Source organism: Alligator mississippiensis, chromosome 4 (genome assembly GCF_030867095.1).
Source record: "Alligator mississippiensis isolate rAllMis1 chromosome 4, rAllMis1, whole genome shotgun sequence".
In the NCBI taxonomy this organism is placed as follows: domain Eukaryota; kingdom Metazoa; phylum Chordata; order Crocodylia; family Alligatoridae; genus Alligator; species Alligator mississippiensis.
In genome coordinates, this window is record NC_081827.1 from 97,884,351 (window position 1) to 97,903,428 (window position 19,078).

At 43.8% G+C, this 19,078-nt stretch overlaps 1 protein-coding gene across 1 annotated transcript; it reads right to left on the reverse strand.

Annotated features, from left to right (window-relative positions):
• Window positions 1-3,721: 3,721 nt before the first annotated feature.
• MCHR1 (melanin concentrating hormone receptor 1) lies at window positions 3,722-12,189 on the reverse strand. The gene is made up of 2 exons (XM_006258553.3): window positions 11,956-12,189; window positions 3,722-7,388 (listed from the first exon to the last, which is right to left on the reverse strand). The coding sequence occupies exons 1-2, from the start codon at window positions 12,023-12,025 to the stop codon at window positions 6,475-6,477; spliced, it is 984 nt and encodes a 327-aa protein (XP_006258615.3). The 5' UTR covers window positions 12,026-12,189; the 3' UTR covers window positions 3,722-6,474.
• Window positions 12,190-19,078: the final 6,889 nt, after the last annotated feature.

The window sequence follows — 19,078 nt, forward strand, 5'->3', positions numbered from 1 at the left end:
CAGGCCTGCTCAATCAAACTGAATAGCATATTGTAATATGAATGCAATATGTGTAAAAGCAGGAGGAGCCAGGGGGTAGTCCACTGTTAATTTGGCCTGCATCTCATAGAAACTGTTGCAGATGGGCAGAGAGGGAGCAAGGGTCAAAGAAAGAGGAAGCTTGAGGTTGGAGTAAAGAGAAGAGAGAGCAGCATACACATGGCACCTGGTCAGCCCTGCACAAGGGGGTACACAGTGGAGTTGGAGATCTCACTGGTTTGGTCATCCAGGGTTGTGGATTAAAGGAGCTGGATTCAGACTTGGGGGTTGCTGTGGGCTGCTGTTTGAGTTCTCTAGGGACTAAAGGCTTATTTGGGGACACCTCCAGAGGTGTGTGGGGTGGAATTTAAGGTGCTGAGTATATGTTACTACAGTGTTAATGTTTCTTTACCTTTCACCTGTTCCTTCCCTTTGGCCGGTTGGCTTATGACCCTAACCCCTGTGATTTTTCTATATAAAAGTAGGAACCCCTCCCCCTTGCTGCTTGTGCCAGGTTCTTGGGCTGCAGGGTTGGCACAATATTTATAAGGCCATGTCTTAGGCATTGCAAGGGCAGTAAGTTAGCAGCATGCTGTGATGTGTACGTCACGCAGTTCATGACCACGTTACCTACCTTAGCTCTGTTCCTGATTTCATCTGTACCTGTTCAAGTAGCTTATTCATTCCTAATGCACTGCAAATAAGATTTCTCTCACAGCTCTCCCCCACTAATGGCAGCTGTTCCTGCAGTCCTCAATCTTATGGAAGTGCCTTGATGTTTAAGAAATGCCATCTCCTAAAGCAGCTATAGGCAGCTTGATAGTATTGTGATTAAAGCCTGTAGACTCCATAGGGAAAACAGGAATTGCGCAATCTATGACCATTATTTTTCCTTCCATTAGAATCCACAGACATCCATCCTGCCTCTATGACAATGGGGACAAGTGGACTATGCACAGGTTTTCCCTTACTAGTTTGGTTGAAGGTGCATTTGGCTGTGCAGTGGGAACGGGAACAAAAGTGTCTGTTGGTAGGTCATTGTATCTCCCCCTCACTTTAAGGGGAGGCAGGTGCTGCTGGGTGAGGGTGCAGACAGCAATAATATTTGTTAGAGGTGTTTTTTTTTTGACTATTTGGTTTCATCTCATTCCTTTCAACACTGATGGAGCAACAACAGCCTATGGATATTGCCTTTATCTCCTTTACAGCCAAAGGGAATTCTCTCTCTTCTTGCCATGCATTTGTATGTGAGGAGATATAGGACTGATGGCTGAAGCAGGCCAAGTGTTGCAGCCAAAGAACTATTGCATTAATTTCCTGGGGGCGAGGGGGGAAGGGGTGGAATGTGAGGTCCAGCTTGGGAACAGAAAAAGTCTGAGGAATAACTGAGGGTAAAACTCAGGAGTTCAACTCAGAGTCTTCACTGTGCTATGCTTACTCCCAGGCATCAATTGTAAAGGAAGCAGCAGAGATAGGAAAAGGGCTGTGTATGTGAGTGGGGAAAAATGGAAAATGATGTTTGCTATGTTTGTAACAAACACACCACCAATGTAGAGCTACTGTGCTGATAGGAGCAGAAAGAGAGGGACTGGAGGCTTGCATAGAAGAATGACAGCAGAGCAACAGTAACATCTTGGCTCCAAGATTAAAACACAGAGGCAGTTTCTAAATGGAAACTGGCAGTGGAGAGAACTTGGGAGGATAGAATGACAAAATGAAAAGCTCCAACTTCAAAGGAAAACAGATATCTTATGTATATGAACCACTTACTATATACAGATGGAGTATCATGTACATAAAACCTGCAAAACCTAATTGCAGTTCTCTTTGCTCACATCCATGCAACTGGAATAAATGGACAAATGCTATTCCCATTGTTCCCCTCATCTAATATATATGTAGAAACACAAATCCTAAGTTCTAAGTTGGGGAGACCAAGTCATCATAATCAGAAGGTTGTTTTGGTGCCCAGGTGAAATTAGTTGCAGGTGAGGAGGAAAGGGACACACAGGAAAAATCATTACCATTGTTGGTACCCATGGTGATATTTTCAACAGAGAAACCAAAAAAGACTAAAGTCCTAGTATGTATTAGAAGTTGGCCCACACAAAGAAGGTGTGTAGCCAGCAGGGGAGCTGAAGCACTGCTGCTAGAGATGCTGTACGTTGTGGGTAAAAGGCCTCAGTCTCCAGAGTCTGTCAATACTCTAAATTTACTTTCAGAAGAACATTTTGTGCTTAAAACTTAAATTCCTGTTTCTTTCCATCATGGAAATTTGTACTGATGCCCCTCTGCTGTGCTACTTGCCTCCAACTCCCAGGTAGGGAACTGTTTGATAGCATCGCTTTCTGGTATTCAGCCAGTATCTGTGTACAGGTTTCCTTTGCTTTATGCCGGTTCTGTATGTGCAAATTCACTCTTATGTGATGATCCTCTTTATACCAAAAATTCGTCATATGCAAGGTAAATTCACTCTTATGCAATCGGTATGGTGGAAGCCTGCAGTCAGCTGCTTTGTGCAATGCATTGTAGGAGTGATGCACACCAAAATATACTCTCCCGTGTGAATCTGTGCTCCTCGCTCATTGTCTGCGACCTGTGTTTCTGCAGTTGCCATCCCCATTATGATAATGCCCAGTGCTTGTGTGTACTGTCTGCTGATGGTGAGTACCAAAATTGTCTTATAAAAGTGGTAAAAATGGGTCTGGGGGTCAGTACAGTCAAGGTCTTGGAACGCATCCCTATTTGTTACATTGTAAAGTGGGTTCCCTTTATGTAAATTTGAGTTATGTGCTGTTTTCCAGGAGCGCCATGTACAGAATAAAGCGAGGGAAACCTGTTTAGGCAGATGTTTAAGGGCTATGGTTAAACCAACAGGCAGGATACAAACTTCTTTTTTAACACATGCAACCAGCCTAATTCTCCAAATGAGCTAAGTAAATTTAAACCGCAGGGGGATAGGAATTAGTGACTGGTTGTCAGGTAAGCTGGTGAGGGGAAGTACAGCTGTATTTCATTCTCAGCAGTAATTGCAGCTCTGCCTGTGTCTGTCAGTTGAAAGAGGCTCTCTGCTTAACTTGTAATCCTGATGGCATCAATTTACAGGGGTTTGTCTCCGGAGTGCAACATGGGTCTCATAGACAGATTCCATTCAACAACATTTCCCTGATATGTTAGCCTATCCCCTGCTTCAGGAAGTTGAATCTTAACCAGAGTGTTTTTCCCAAACATTTTAGAAGCCTTTTTTGAGTTAAACAAATGTACTCAGCGTGAAGAAATGAGAAGATATTTAAATGGAATGAAAAGAAATCACTTCCATCTCACCATAACTCACTTGTGTGTTGCCTTTCTGATATCCTAATCTTGCTTCCTGATACTCCTCTAAATGATCTCTCAAGAAAAGCAGGCTACACAAGACCCAAATTTCTGATGTGCAAGATGTATTGGAATGGGGGAGGGAACGTTTTGAGGGGAGGAGGACACTTCAGACCATTTTCATTTCTCATCAAGAAGCAAAAATGTGCGAAAAGTACCCCCCCACACACCTTCTTTTTATTGTCCTGTAGAGGTCACCAGTAGAGATGAATCATGTGGAATGAATCCATTAGCAGTTAGAGCCATGTATGTTATTGCTTGAATAGCTTCTTAAATACCTCCTACATTTCATGCAGGTGCTCTGGACAACACAGAAATAAACACAAAGTAGATTAAAAGGATTTATTTTGGTAGCAACGGTTTCTGGGAAGTCTGATGCAATTCAGGGCTTTATTGCCTGGCTACAGATGATACTAGCCAAACTCACAATCAGCTACTACTTGCATCAAAATAATTATATATAGGTGCCCCTATTGTTCCTCTTAAACTTGCTGGCTGAGCTTTTCCTTCAAGTTTCCCACTGGTGCTGCTCTACCTAGAACTGTGGAAATCTCAGTGTAAGGTACCTGTGATTTTATCACCGTGTCATCCAGTCCTCCTAAAAGCTAGCCTAAGTCTGAATATCTGCAACCTGTTTGTACCTGTGAAGGAGCTGTGCTAGTGTTAAAAAAAGTGAGAAAGTTTTACTTTTTATACTGATATCCTCACTGTTTAGGACATGTTTCTTTTGTTCATGCAGACAAGAAAAAAGTGTTAAACTACAATCACATTTTACTGTCTTATTACTGTAGTGTACATAGGCATAACAATGTTCTAAGTTTCTGGTCTACATTAGGTATGACTGCCTTCCTGGTTATGTCTTCATTGTCAGATTTGGAACCAATAATTCACTACTACAAATCCAACTCTAGTGGTAGCAATAGCAATGGACATGTAAAGCTCTGTGGGTGTGCGTCTCCGTTGCCCCCCGTGTCACCTAGTATGATTGGACACCATAGTTTCAGACATCTAAATCCTGTGGGTGCTGTCTCTACCATTGTTGATATCAGGAAAAAATGGTAAATCCATAACCTAATTGTTATGATGCATAAAAGGCTCCAGTGTCTTTTTCCAGCTACATCATGGTGGTTTCTTATCTTACAGATTTCACAAATCAAACAAAGGTGGTTTGTTTGATGCCTGCAGTTAAGGTTTCTTCGTAGCTTCCATTCCAAGACCCTGTGGTTTATACCTTTGCCAGACTGTTCGCTTGAGCCGAAATGTTCCATGTTATGTGTCTGTCTTGGACTGAACGTGTCTGGAAAGCTTCAGTTAAAATAGTTCAGCTGTTTCTCAGGACCAGATGGTAGAAGTACTGTGTATATTTTACTCATGTTGAAAAATGCTCACCGCTGGTTTATTAAGCAGCTCTGTCACTTCCATGTTTTGCAGCAGGGAATTGAGATTTGGCATAAATTACCATGGTATCAGGGATGTGTTGTTGTGAAGTACCACCCAGAAATTAAACTGTAACTTTTTGGCAACCCCTCCACTCCCTGCAGTGTGTATGTTTTCGCTCAAGTGTGGTTAGAGTTTGACTACTACACTCTCAGAAGATTAGTTCTGTACTAAGCATGGTCCATCCTCTTATAATTTGTACATGCCAACTAAATTGTGTGTCCTGTCCCCACCAAGCACCTAAGCATGCACCAACACCCCCATCCTGAAGAGGAACAGGACTTCCTTACTTCTCCCAGCTGCTGAAGGCAGCTCATAAGAATAATGTTGTTGAAATAAGATGCTTGAAAGCCAGAATACCCAAATGTAAGGTGCCTCAAGGAACCTTAACTGTGATGTATTTTTATCTCCTGTCATCATGACCTATCTAACAACGAAGTCCTGCATGGAGTAATCTTATTTGCAAACGATTGTTCATCATCCACATTTTCATGAGGACCACAAACTCTTAGTTACCACAGGATGAATATGATGCAGATATTATTAATAGATTTTAAACTCAGAGGGGATAATTATATTAGCTAGTCTGACATCCTTTATCTCAGGCCATTTCACCTGCTGTGCTTAATACAGGTGTGTTTGTCATGGGAAGCATAAAAAGCAGACTAACTTTATTTCAGTAGTGGTACACTCTGGATATATTAGCAACTAGTGTTTTGTAAATATAAATCAACAATTCCTCTTCTCCTTAGTCACAGACAAGCCACTGACTCAAACATGCAGACCCTCCACCACTAACTCCACTGACAACTTAAGGGAACATTTTCCTTGATTTTAATAATATGTTCTGTGAGTCCACTCAGAGAACCTAAACTACCTTATCTTTCTTCCAAAATATGACAATTGGAGTTACTCCACATATTCACATCCTTCAAATATCTCAACACAAGGTGCTATAGATGGACACGAGACAGAAATAGAGAGAAAGACTTTTCGTAAAATCTAAAGCTTTGACTTTCCAAGATTGTGCTTGTATGTGTTTACTACAGCTTTCTAATTATGTTGGGCTCATTTATTAATATCTATTTCCATCATTAGTTGTAGTTTGCACATTTTCTTTGTCTGGGACCTACTCTATTTTAATTTAATCCCTTGCCTCCCAGGAACATCTCAATGGAGAAAAGGTACCCTGTGTCTGAGTAGGAGTCTAGAAGCTTTTTAAGAGACCACTACTGTGTTCATGGCTTTAGACCTTTCCTTGGGTCTTGATAACTGTTGTCAGCCACCATCCTCTTTCTGCTCCAAGAGGGGAGGGTGCTGTTCCTCTTGAAAATTTTCCTTTGCTCAGTTACTCTAGCTATGGATCTAATATCATCCTAACTAATCCTTTTTCCTTGGTGTTTGCATCCTTCAAGTTCTGTAGACAATCACCTTATTCCCTTTTAGAGTTGTTCGGCTAAGTTTTATCATTATTTTATTGTTCCCTCAAGTTGTTCTTTCTAATTATCTCTGGCTAATCTCTGACTATTCAAAGTTTTTCTGGGATCAAGGTGCTTGCAACCATATATTATATTTCTTTTACGTCAGGTGGTTTTAATCTTGGGCCTGATATCCATCTTTCTGGCACCATGAGGCTGACCTCTGCTACTCCTGTGCCATAGGCTTGACAGAGAGGACCAGGCGTTGACGAAAAGTGTCACAGAGCATAATATACACAAAGGGGTTCAGGCAACTGTTTGCATAGCCCAGGCTGATGGCTGCATTGTACGTGTAGTAGAAGGTAAGGGTTGGGCGGCTGATGGACAGCTGTATCAACTGTAGCAGGTGATATGTTGACCAACAGGTAAAGAAGACCAGACATATAGCAATGGCAGTTCGTGTCACTCGCTTGAGCCTCAGCTGGATGCTGCGCTGAGTAGTTGGGGCTACGGAAGTCTTCATGTGTTGGAGGATGCGTGCATAGGCAGCTGCAATGACCACAAAGGGAAGGGTGAAGGCCAGAAAAAACTGGTACAAAGTGAACCAGTACAAGTCAGTTTCTGGATGTGGAAGGCGGATACCACAACCCACAGTACCGTCAGGGAATGGAATAAGCCTGGCATAGAGCCAAACTGGGGTAATGCTGATAAAAGAGAGTATCCAGAGGAGACAGATAACCAAGGTAGCAACAAAGGGCTTCCTGAATCTTGAAGAGGAGATGGGGTGAACTGTAGCTAAATACCGGTCAATGGACATAGCAGTCAGAATGTAAGTGCTGGTGAATTGACTGTTAGCGTCCATGGCAGTGATGAGTGTACACATCGTCTCACCAAAGTGCCAGATGCCATTTCCCAGGAGCTGGTGGATCATGAAGGGCATGCCCAAGAGGAAGAGGAGGTCCACGACTGAGAGATTGATAATAAAGATGTCTGTGACATTGTGACACCAGTGGAACTTGGACTTTTTCACGACAGTAAAGATGACTACAGAGTTGCCAGCAGTGCCCAGCAGACAGATAATGCCAAACACAGAAGGCATGATAATACTGGTATAAGAGATGCTCTGCAGACCTGGCCACTCTGAAAACCAAGAAAACATACTGATAAAGGGTAGACTTTTGTCATTTAGATCTTCAGTTTTGTGACAAAATTTACTCCTGGCAAAAAGGCTCTGCCAACACACCTCCCTTTTAGTTCTCTTGTACTTTCTGCTGTTCTAGTCTGCTTCTAGTTGAGAAGCCAAGCAAAAGCTGCTAGTGGACAGGAACCAGAAACAGATCCAGGATTTTACAAAGGGGTGGGGTGGGGGGTGGTTTCACTGACCAGGCCTGCTGGGGTAGCTGCACTCCTGCTCCCAGCCTCCCCCCCACTTCTCCCCTTCACCAGGCCAGGCAGACCTCAGACAGGAGCTGCAACTGGGGCCTTAAGTCCAAAAAAGAAGGCAAGAATTCCCTGCCTGTTTCCCTCCATGCTCAGTGCACATCCTTCTGCTTCCATCTGCATCCCCTTCCTCTCCCATGCATCCCTCTCCTGACTGTTGCTGCTAGTGTCTGCATTGTCCTGGGGACAAGGGAATCTCTTGCCCATTCCAGCCAGGCTGTGAGGGGCTGCACTCACCTGGCACCATAGCAGCAGTGGTAGGCAGGCACATTCCCTTTCCCTGTGCCTGCTCCCAGGCTGGTGGGGAGCACCAAGAGGGAGCAGGCAGAAAGGGGGAACATCCCTGCCTCTGCCAATGTCCTGGGCTGATCCCAGCCCTTGTGCAGCCTGGCTGTAGCAAACAAGAGCTCCCCTCAGCCACAGGAGAGTGTGGACACCAGCAGTAATAGGCTGGGGAAGGGGGAAATGAGAAGGGAAGGGACAGGTAGGAGAGGGGCTGTGCCTTTGAGCACAGAGGGGAAGGAAGGAAGGGAATTCTTACTTTCGTGTGGACTCAAGTCCCTGGCTGCTGCTCCTGAGGCATAATTAGAAACTCAGGGTGTGGCCATGACACTGCATCCCCTTTGAATCCACCCATGACAGGATCTATAGCACCCCTGGGTATTCAAGTTGTGGGCTGTACACACAGCTCTCTATGAGAATTGCAAAAACATATCAAACCTGTGACCTGTGGCTGCTGTAGTCTAGTATCCTGCATCAGATTGAGCAATGTAAAACATCCTTCAAGGCAAGGTTCAGGGAAGTTCATAAAGTACAATTATAGAATAATTGACTGAGAGAACACATGTCTAATCCTAGGTATTTCACAGTTACCTTGGGCCCTCAAGTAGTTGAGGTTTTATCCTTTATATGTTAGGTAGGTAATAGTCTTATTATTTAGTTAAAAAATATAGGCTGCTTGCAAATGTTACAAAACGAACCAAAATGTGCTTTACTGGAACAAGCAGTGCATTGCTTTGACCCAGCTCTGCAGTATCTGTAAATATCAGATGCTTCATCTGAGCTTATTAGTACTTTTAGCTAATATCTGATTCAATCACTAAAGTGCTGAGTTTAAAGTAAAGTGCCATTTGTTTTTAATGTCTTCAAGCACCCCTAAAGTCTGATCCTACTTTAAAATCATACTAAGTTTTTAGCCTCAGTGATAACTTGTGAAACTCGCTGGCACAAGATAACAGTGAACTGTGTTAAAAAGCATCTCCTTTTACCCGATTTCACTGAATGCCCCTTTTGTTCTCCTATCAGAGTAAGAAGAACATCATTTAAATCCTCTGTATTTTATTTTATTTTCTATACCATTGTTATGTCCCCTTTATTAATCGCTTCTGCAAACTAACAGTCAGTCTTTCAAGCCTCACTATGACAATCCCTCCATTCCATTCATCTCTTTTGCCACCCATTCTTAGCCTCCTCCTGTTGTTACGCATCATTGCTTTCGAGATGAAGTGACCAGAACTGAACCCAATCCTCCAGCAGAGGGAGCACCACTGACTTTGGAGTATATCATTGTATCATTGCATTTCTTGAGAAAGCAACTCAGTGTTGAACTTGAAGCTCTTTTTAAAAATTCTTTTAGTCTTTTATTAAGCTGACTGTCATGGTTCAGGAGCACTCTCCATAAATGCTGAAAGGAGTTGCACCAATGGCATGGGGCAGTCTCCATCTGGACAGTGGACAAATAGCTGGCATTTATTTAAAAGCTCATGGGTTGCTTTCAGATTTAAACTGGCTGACAACGGTAGCTGGGGAGCTGCAAGCATGAGGGAGCCGTTTTCCATAAGCCCTTTTCTTCAGCTCTGTTCTGATACTGGCTGTTGGAAGAGTACATGTCAGAGAAGCCTAAGGCTGTGAACAGATGTTGCCTTTGTGGCAACACATGAAGCTTTATGGCAGGACAAAATGCAAGCGTATAGATGTCTTTGCTGCTTGTCATGCTACAAGTGCCCCAAATGATTATGGGACATCACCTATAAATGTTTCTTCCACTTTATCACAGTGAATGTTTATATGGTTATGGTGCATCAGCTGAATGTACCATCAAAGAGTGATGGTGCAACATACCTTTGATGTGGTATCTCATCCTATTCTCATAAATAAACTGAGTGGCTGTGACATAAATGATTACACGGTCAGGTGCATGGACGACTGGTGCCTCCTGAGTCTGCGGGGGCACCCGCAGATGCCTCTAGCGGTGTCAGCAGCAGGGGAGGAGCTGGTGAGCTCCCGCAGATGCCACTGGCGGCGGTGGCGACAAGGACTGCTCTGTCAGGGGGCACGTCAAGTTTCTGCAGACACCGCTGGCGGCGTCAGTGGCAGGCATGGCCCAGTTGAGGGGCATGTGCCCCCCCATACCCCTTCCTCAGAGACATAGGCAACTGGTGTAGGGGAAGTTGCTGGGGCCCAAATGGCCTTTTTTGTTCTTTTTTAATTTGGGGGCAGCCAAGACTGTTGAGGCCTGAGCACGAAGCCAGCAGCCCTGGAGGCTTTTGTTGCGTCCCTGGGGCTGTGCATGATGCTGGCAGGGAAAAGGGGGATGTGTGTGGCTGCCCATGGCCTCTTCTTGTAGGGCACAGGGCTGTCCGACAAAGGTTGGAGGGGTTTTTTTGGTTTTGGTTTTTTGTTTTTTTTTTAAGTGTGGGGTGGTGGTGGGCAACTATATGTATGTAAGCGTGGTGGCAAGGCTCGAGGGTGGAAAGCTGCAGGGCTCAGCGTGGCATGCCCAGTTTTAGGGTATGCAACAATCAGCTGATTGTTTACCCCAGCCCTGGTGCGCTGGCATATTTAAAAACTGCATGTGCTGCCCAGCTGGGTTGCACACAAGGCACAGACATCCCCAGCATAAAGGAATCCTAAATCTGGGGAGATGCTCCCTGATCCCAGGGTCCCTGTGTGCTAGGGCTGTCAGGAAACTGTGCAGCTGGACTGCACATGTAGCTTGTTGGCTCCGCACAGGTGTGCAAGGACTGCTAACAATCAGCTGCCTGCCCATGGCACTGGAGCTGAAGGACTTCCCCTGCTGAGGACTTTAAACAAACGCCATGCCTGACAGTGGTGGCTACACTGCTAAGTTATGGGGGATCAGAGGCTCCTGGCAGGGTTTAAAGTCCCCAGCGGGAATTTAAATTCCCTGCAGTGAGCCTCTGATCTCCTGCACCCTGGCAGCCAGGGAAGAACTGTCAGGTGCAGGGTTCTGACAATCAGCTGATAGTTGTTCCCTGCCTGGACAGCTGCGGTCTTCAACCAGCTGATTGTGAGCTTATTACACTCGGGCTCTGCCCTGTAAACCCACTTGATGTGTGGACATGCCAATCTTCTTCACAGGATATGTTGCAGCATGACAGTGCTGCTACAACTGCAAAGTCTGTTATAGTCTAAGGTACCCCTGCCACTCAAATTCCTCTCCTTGGGGGCCACCATCAAGTATCTTAATCTGCTTGGTTTCAGTGCTGTCATGTGGCAGTAGAGAGTATAGAGCACTCTTGTTATGGCTGTGACAGTGGCGCATCGCCACCAGGGTTGTGATAGTGAGAGCCTGTGTGCAGACAAGGCATTAGCAGCTTTTCAGCTTTACAACCATTCTGTTTTTTAGGCTTGCTCCAAGCAGGGTTAGATGACATGTTTGATAGGATGCCAGCAACTTGTCTGTGCTAGTGCTCTCACCATTGCTGACATTGCTGGGAGGGCAGCAGTGGGAAATGTTCAATATGAAGACATCCCAAAGAAATCCAACAAAAGAAAGTTAGGCTATAGTCTCTTCAGAGGTTAGTCTCTGCTCTCTTAATTCTTTCCTCTTTTCCCTAGGAAACTGGTAGGTGAGTTTGTTTTGCAGGTGAACCATTTCTGTGTCTAAATAAAAAAAGGATTCTATATGTTTTCCCCAAGTCTACTAATTATTTTTTCCTCCTTCCTTCCTTCTGCTCAATCAGTTTCTCTATTCTCAGAAAAATCGGTGTATTCTAATTTCCCTCCAGACCACTTTTCCTGGCTTCCTAATATCTATTCAGTGCTTCCAAAACAATCTCTTCTTTTCCTTCTGTCCATCGTATTTTTTCCCAATCCCCTCCTTCTCCCCTTCAGATTCTACTGGCAGGTTTCATTCAGATGTTGTCTTCCGTACCTCCACTTATCCTGCATAAGGTTTTACAAGCAGCATGATTAAAAGAGAAATCAGTGACTATTCTCCCCAGAGGTGAAAAGCTGTACTCACTGGCAGCAGTCAGGTTGGCTCCAGGTTCAGAGTTGTTGCTGATGTTCAGTCCGAAGGGCAGAAGATCCATGGTTGCATCTCACTCTTATTACAGCTGATCTCTCCTGTACTCTCATGTGAGTTAGCACAGCTCTGCGCAAGCACTCTCTCCTGTAGCGCAGTCCCTATGATTCTAAGGTTGGGGGGAGTGGATTTTTTCCTGCCTTGAAGCTTCTCTGCTCAAATCGGTATAAACTGCTCTCTCTCCCTCCTCAGCAGTTCCCCCTGACATCACCTAGCCATAATCATATTCAGAAGCAGATGTATATTAACCTTTTCCCTGTCAGCTATACCATGGCTGCAAGTTCCAATTGTTTTGCCTTCAGAGAAACTGGTGAGCCCGCTAAGGTAGCTTTCACCTGCTTAACTTCATTTGCAGTAAAAGGTTCCCCCTGATATTAAGGACTTTGTCTGTCTAGCTAGGTTTTGTCAGCAGCTTTTTTTTAATCACAGTGAAAACTGGTTCCAGAAGGGAAAAGCACTTACGGATTAATCTGTAGTATGCATATTGCCATGGCAGCTTGCTGTTGCAATTATAAAGAATAAATTACAAATTAAATTGAAAAACTAAAACACCACAAGCCAAGTACTAAATGCAATGAATGTGTTTTGCAGCCTGCTAAGAAGGTTGCTAAACTCAGGCTTTAACAGACTGAAATTCCCTCCTCTTAGCAAGATGGGTTCCTTCAACTGAAACCCCTACCTAGGAGAGGCCGGAATTCTGAAATGGTGCCTTTTTGGCAAAAAGGCAGAGAAATAACTTTTGAATATATGTCACAGTCCTAGCTCCTGCCCATACCTCTAAATGCTTCTCTTTCCAACAGACATCGCATCTGCCTTATCTGGGTTAAGGTACAGACGTTTTGCTTTCAGACTGAATGTTGAATTTCATGTGTATGAAGCAGTGGCGTGCCCTCACCTTGAATAGTGTGCTCAGTTTTGGTCATCTCCTCTTAATAAAATATTGCAAACACAGAAATGCTCAGAGACTACTGATGAAAATGATTAATATTATTTCTGTTGTGGTAACACCTAGGAGTCCTGAGGCCCTATGGCCTAGGTGCTGCACAAATAGAACAAGAAGATAACCCTGACCAAGGAGATTGGGTATAGAAATATGAAAAGTCTTCTCCATAGGCATATCTATGCTGGCATTTAAAATCATGCTCTATACATGTTTACTAACATAATTTTAAAACCTGTTCCTAGTCAGGAACTAGGAACAGATGTTTGCATCCTTTCTGAACTAGGTCTACAACAGATTTTGCAAAAACATAATTAAAATCCTATTAAATAGAAAAACCTGATAAAATCCTATTGTAGACAGCTATATAAGGACAGACTGAAAAAAAAGAGAATTAAGTTTAAAGAAGGGACTAAAAGGGATTAAAGAAGGTGACTTGATAGAGGTATATAATGTCTGGAAAGAATAAATGACATGTTTCTTTTTACCTACTTAGAATACAAGAACAAGGAGGTATCAGTAGAAAGACAACAACGGTAACCACATAAAAGGAAATACATTTTTATATAGTGCGTTATTATTCTGTGGGTCTAATGATACTTGATTGCCTGGAGACCGTGACTTCAGTAGGACTGAAAAAACTAAACATGATAATGAGATAGAGAGTGAGCTAGTGGTGTTAGTATGCAGTTAGACAAGGCAAGATAGGGTGAGTGTCACTGACTTGTTCAGAGAGGCATGAGCTTTTTTGGGGTACAGACTACTTTGTCAGGTGCTATGAATGGCTCATCCTTGGATGGACTTCATAGCATCTGATGAAGTAGGCTGTAATTTATGAAAGCTCGTGCCTCTCTGGATAAGTCGGTCCATAAGGTGCCAACCCTACTGTAACAAGAATAGGTTAAAAAAATTATAAAGACTATAAGTCCCACGTTAGAGGGCAGAAGCCAACCACCACCTCACAGGCTTAGGAGGGATTTCCCTTTTAGAAAGGGTCACTGGATGAACTTTGAGGGGATTTATAACTCATCTATACTAATGCCAGGCCTAGCCCATCTCTTCAGGAGTCCAGCAGTCACGCTTCCATCAGGTGACTTAAAATAAGGCTTGTGGTCATTCAAGGAGTCAATGTGCTGAAAAAAGAGAAAGTGTCGGGTCTCTTGCATTTCTAGGGAGAGTTGTCTTCTGAGTGAGAAGTCAGGGCAGCAAAGGATGGTGAGTCTGGAGAGCAGGCCACAAGGAAGAGGACCCTTGATAAAGGACTGGAAAGATTATTTTTGGAGAGTGTTCATAAACTGAAAGAATGATTTGAGTTTTGGTCATCTTGTTCTGGCTAGGGAACCTGATCCAGGGATCCTGATACATCAGTGGCGGGCAAATATTTTGGGCAGAGGGCCGTTTACTGAGTTTTGGCAAGCCATCGAGGGCCGCATGACAGGCAGCCAGGGGCAGCTAAATATTAATTTTCTACGTTTTTTAGGGGCCCCGCGGGCAGATAGAATGGGCTGGCGGGTCACATCCAGCCCGCGGGCCGCATTTTGCCCACCCCTGTGATACATCATTTCAAACACATAGGTACTCTAAATGACTTCAGCTGAACTCCTTGCATGGTTAGGTACTTTACTACATTCAGGTCACAGATAAGATGGACTACTGGTATAGCAACTCTTATTTGCCCTTGCTGAGTCCTCCAGAGAATGGTCATCAGTCAACAGTATCAAACCCATCCTTTGGATCCTATGTACTTTTGAACTAGCTGTGGCCTCTGAACAAAGGCCTCTTGGACAGTATCTTGAGGTGCTAGTGTCCCATCTGTCACTCGTTTTTTCAAGATGTGGGACTCTCCAATCCAACTGCCCAAAATCCTGAGACTAGTTCTGGACCTCTCAAGGTTCTCTATATGCCTTTGTGCGCTGATATACACTCACTCTATTTTGTGTAGACCTGTCCAGTCTGGCAGGAAATGCTGTTAGTTCCTCTTCCCCTAAGTACTCACCGATCCTGAAAGTTCTTGGGGAGAAGACAAAGCCCTTCTTGCCCCCACATCGCCAGTTGTGTCTCTTGGATGGTAAATAAATAGACTCTACTCTCCCTGCTTACAGAGCTTAACACAGACTTTGTGCTATTGGGTGGCCACCTGAAGGAAAAACTACAGCTCTTCTAAACATGTGCTTAGGCTGGAGAAGACTTGCATTCCCTGCCCCATCCCAACCTCTCCATGCACTCCCACACCCCCCAAAAAAACAGAAACAGTTTTCTGTGCTGGCAGAAATGCTGTTATTCAAGTAGGTGAGAGACATTCACTGCTCTTTTCCAGGTTTCTGCTACCTGGAACAGAGCATCTCTAATCTCTAATGACTTTTTCAGGTACAAATCATGTTTATAAAACCGCATGGAATTTGCAACTGGACATAAACATATTTCCCTGACTATTGCATATTAGCATCCAAATTACTGGCAGTTGATGATGCCATAGTCCAAATGTTTCACAGTTATTCTGTGCAACTTGGTATAATGTTAAACAGCAAAATAACAAAATGACTGCTTGAAGTTTGAGGGCCCTTTGGGAGAACAAGCATAATCCCTCCTGTCCTTTGAGACATTGCAGAGCAAATAGTCAGCTCAATAAAAGGCCATTATGTCATTTGAGCAAGCTGCCTCAGGCAAGCTGACAACACTTTGATGTCGCCACTAATGAAGGCTGCTGCAAGATCAAGTAAAATCAGCCTGAGAATTGTGTTCTTGTCTATCACTGAGATATTCTCAGTGATACATTTTCAGTTTCACACTTAAATCTCAACTCACACTGAGAGGAATCAAGGAAATATGTAGAATCCAAAGGGTATTGGAGAGAGGTCAGTAGTTGACAAGACTGGCATTCTTAGATTTTTTTCTTGGACTGGGCCTAACACTTGCATCCTTCAAGTACAGCTAACAATTTAGGCTCATGAAGGGATGCATTTATATGCCTCTTTGAAGTGGGTTTAGCATATCCAGTGGCTTCTAATGATCAGTGCGTAACATCTCAGCATTCTCAGCCAGGGCACCATGGAACCCTGGGTTGGCTTGAGATCCTTTCAAGGGTGCCATACAACGTTAGAGTACTGTTAGGCGTACAAACTAAGAGCTGGCATTTTCTGAGGGGGCCCTTGAGTCTAAAAAGGTTGAGAACCATTGACCTATCTCAGAAGGTAGGCCATAGAGTCCAAACAGACACTCGGATGACAATAAAAAAACTGGACATAATATTGTCAATGAGGCTAGAAATCCACCTTCAACATGATGTAACTGGGAGGTAAGTAATGTGCCAAGTGTAAGTAATCAGAGAACAAATAAGGTGGTAGATGGGTATTAATTTGGCACTCAGTGGGCACATCTACACGTTCATTAATGCTCAGTAGTTACTGAGCATTTAGTTTAGTACTTGCTTAATGAAGTACTAAGTAAATGTACAGTAACTACAGTTACCACTTTTTTCTGTGACACTGCACAGTAGCCTAATACTACTGCACAATAGGGTATTAGCACGTTTTTTGTCTGGCATGCTACTGTGCAGTTTTATTAGGCTACTGCACGTTAAGCATCTCTGGGTGTGTCTATACATTCATTAATGCACCGTAATGATCTATAGTACCTATAATGACAGGTACTAACTTAATGAGCTGTAATCAGTATGACTAAGCATTAGCGCAAACAAATGGTCTTTTTGTGATGTTAATGCACAGTAGCCCATCATGCTAATGCACAGTAGAATTAGTCTGCTGCTCTCGAAGTGTCTCATGTACATGTGCCCAGTAGTTATGTAAAACAAATGTGATTTGCTCTGATTTGCTGTTAGGTTGAAACCAAAGTCAGTCCTGGAACAAGCACATGCAATTCCACTGAAGGTGATGGAAGTGGTATCTACCTATGCTAGTCATGAATGTTGATCTGGGAGGACTGGAGATCATGTTATAGTACCTGTAGAAAGTTGTTTCATCTGACACCTTCCTTTTCCTGCTCTACTTGCAGTGTTCCCTGTCATTGTTTGGCCATGGTACATAGGGGATGGTTCCTGGCTGACAACACACACTAGCCATCAGGAGACTGGGACACATTTTAGTGGTTCAAGGCAGAGTTTGTGGCTCTACAAGTGGGTTTCAGAAAGTAACAGCAATTTCAAAATAAAACCACTTTGCAATGGTCATTTACTGGGCTACATCACTTCTCCACATAGTCATAAACAACTAGTGCATTTGACAATGCAGCTATCGGTGTTCCCACTGCTGTGTAGTTTCCTACTCGGTGCAGACAAAATGGTTGTATTTAAAAATTGTGCATACTATCTGAAACACCCTCATACAAATGTCTAGAGCTCTAGCAATGTGATGAATAAAAAGAAGCAGAAGAAGGAGCATTTGGCCTCCCTTCCTATTTATTCCCTTTCCTTGCCTTCTTCCTGCCACTACAACTAAAGGTCACAGAGGATGATGGCCCTCCTTTAGTGCATTGATTTATGCAAAATAGCTGCTACATACCACCTCTCTCCCTGGGCAGGAGTAAAGAATGAGCATGTTACTTTGATTTACTGTCAGAGGGTGATTGATGGCTTCTTGGTTCCAAAGGCTGGAATTACTTGCTCCCCACACCTTTGCCCATTTTATCCCTGCTTCTCTTATAGTGGTCATTTGCTTCCATGTACCAATTTTGTCTGTTCAGATTGGTATAAGCTTTACTGTCACTGCATGCTTCGATAAGCAGAAAGGTCTGCTCTCCTAAGCCTAGAAAATGAAATCCCTATATAGTGCACAGAGGTCCCCTCAGATCTGTAAGAATGGTAGTTGCTCAGCATGTCATTGCACTAATATTGCTTAGTACTATTCACTTATGGATCTTAAAGAATTTTACAATGAAAAGTCACTATCTTTGTTGGATGCCAGAAATTTCCCCAAGGTTACATAGTATGGTCAGTGACAGACAAGGCTAGAACCTAAGGCAATGATTCTCAGCTAGGGTGCCATAGCATGCTGCACAATATTCTCATTGGTAGGTGGGCACACACCTACACGGTTCACTGGATAAACCCAGAGATTTCAAATCAGCATCCATAATGTCAAAACCATTCTGATTGTTGTGGTCTTTCTGCATGCTTTGTAACAGAAGAACTGCAGTCAGGAAATATGTGAAAGCTAAGAGCTGGCATTTTCCAAGGGGCATCTTGAGTCTAGGGAGAATGAGAATGACTGACCAAAAGGTGCGTCTACCTTGTGATGCTAGTGTTACAGCAGAGATGCTTCTGAGCACACCCTGCCCACTTACTCCCACTCATACACTCCAACCCTGGACACATGCCAGTGAGGCCTCTTTGAGGTATCTTTCTGCAGCTGCTATTTACACCTTGGTCTCCAGTGTGCTTGAAAGTGGCTGTTGGAGACAACCTGAAAGCAGCCTCACTGGCATATGGACAGGAGCAGGTGGATAGATTATCCTTGGGGACTTCTCTGCTGGAATGCATTGCTGTCACCATGTAGACATGCTCACAGGCTCTTATGTTGTCCTCTAGTGCCCTATCCATTGGACCCTGCTGCCAGATGGCTTGATAACTAGAGGTTGGATATAATGTATGTACATCAAGGAAGTAGAGCTTCAGAGCTTCACCTAGAAAAGCATTGATGCACAGTCAGATGGATTGCAAATTGGCTGAAGGGTCGTACTCAGAGGTTAGTGGTGGACAGGTCTTTTTTGACCTGGAGGGAAGTGGGCAGTGGAGTCTCCCAGGGCTCGTTCCTTGGGCCCACACTGTTCAATTTCTTTATTTGTGACTTGGACGATGGGGTAAAAAGCAGCCTGTTTAAATTTGCTGATGATACCAAGATTTGGGGTGAGGTGGGCACGCTAGTAGGGAAAGACAGATTACATCAGGACCTGGACAGGTTACAGGGGTGGGCTAACGAAAATAGGATGGGTTTCAATACTGACAAGTGCAGGGTGCTGCACTTGGGCAGTGGGAACCATCAGCACACTTATAATCTGGGAAACTCCCTTCTTGAGAGCACGGTGGCAGAAAGAGGTCTTGGAGTCATTATTGACTCCAAGATGAACATGAGCCGACAATGTGAGGTCACAGTCAGTAGGGCTAAT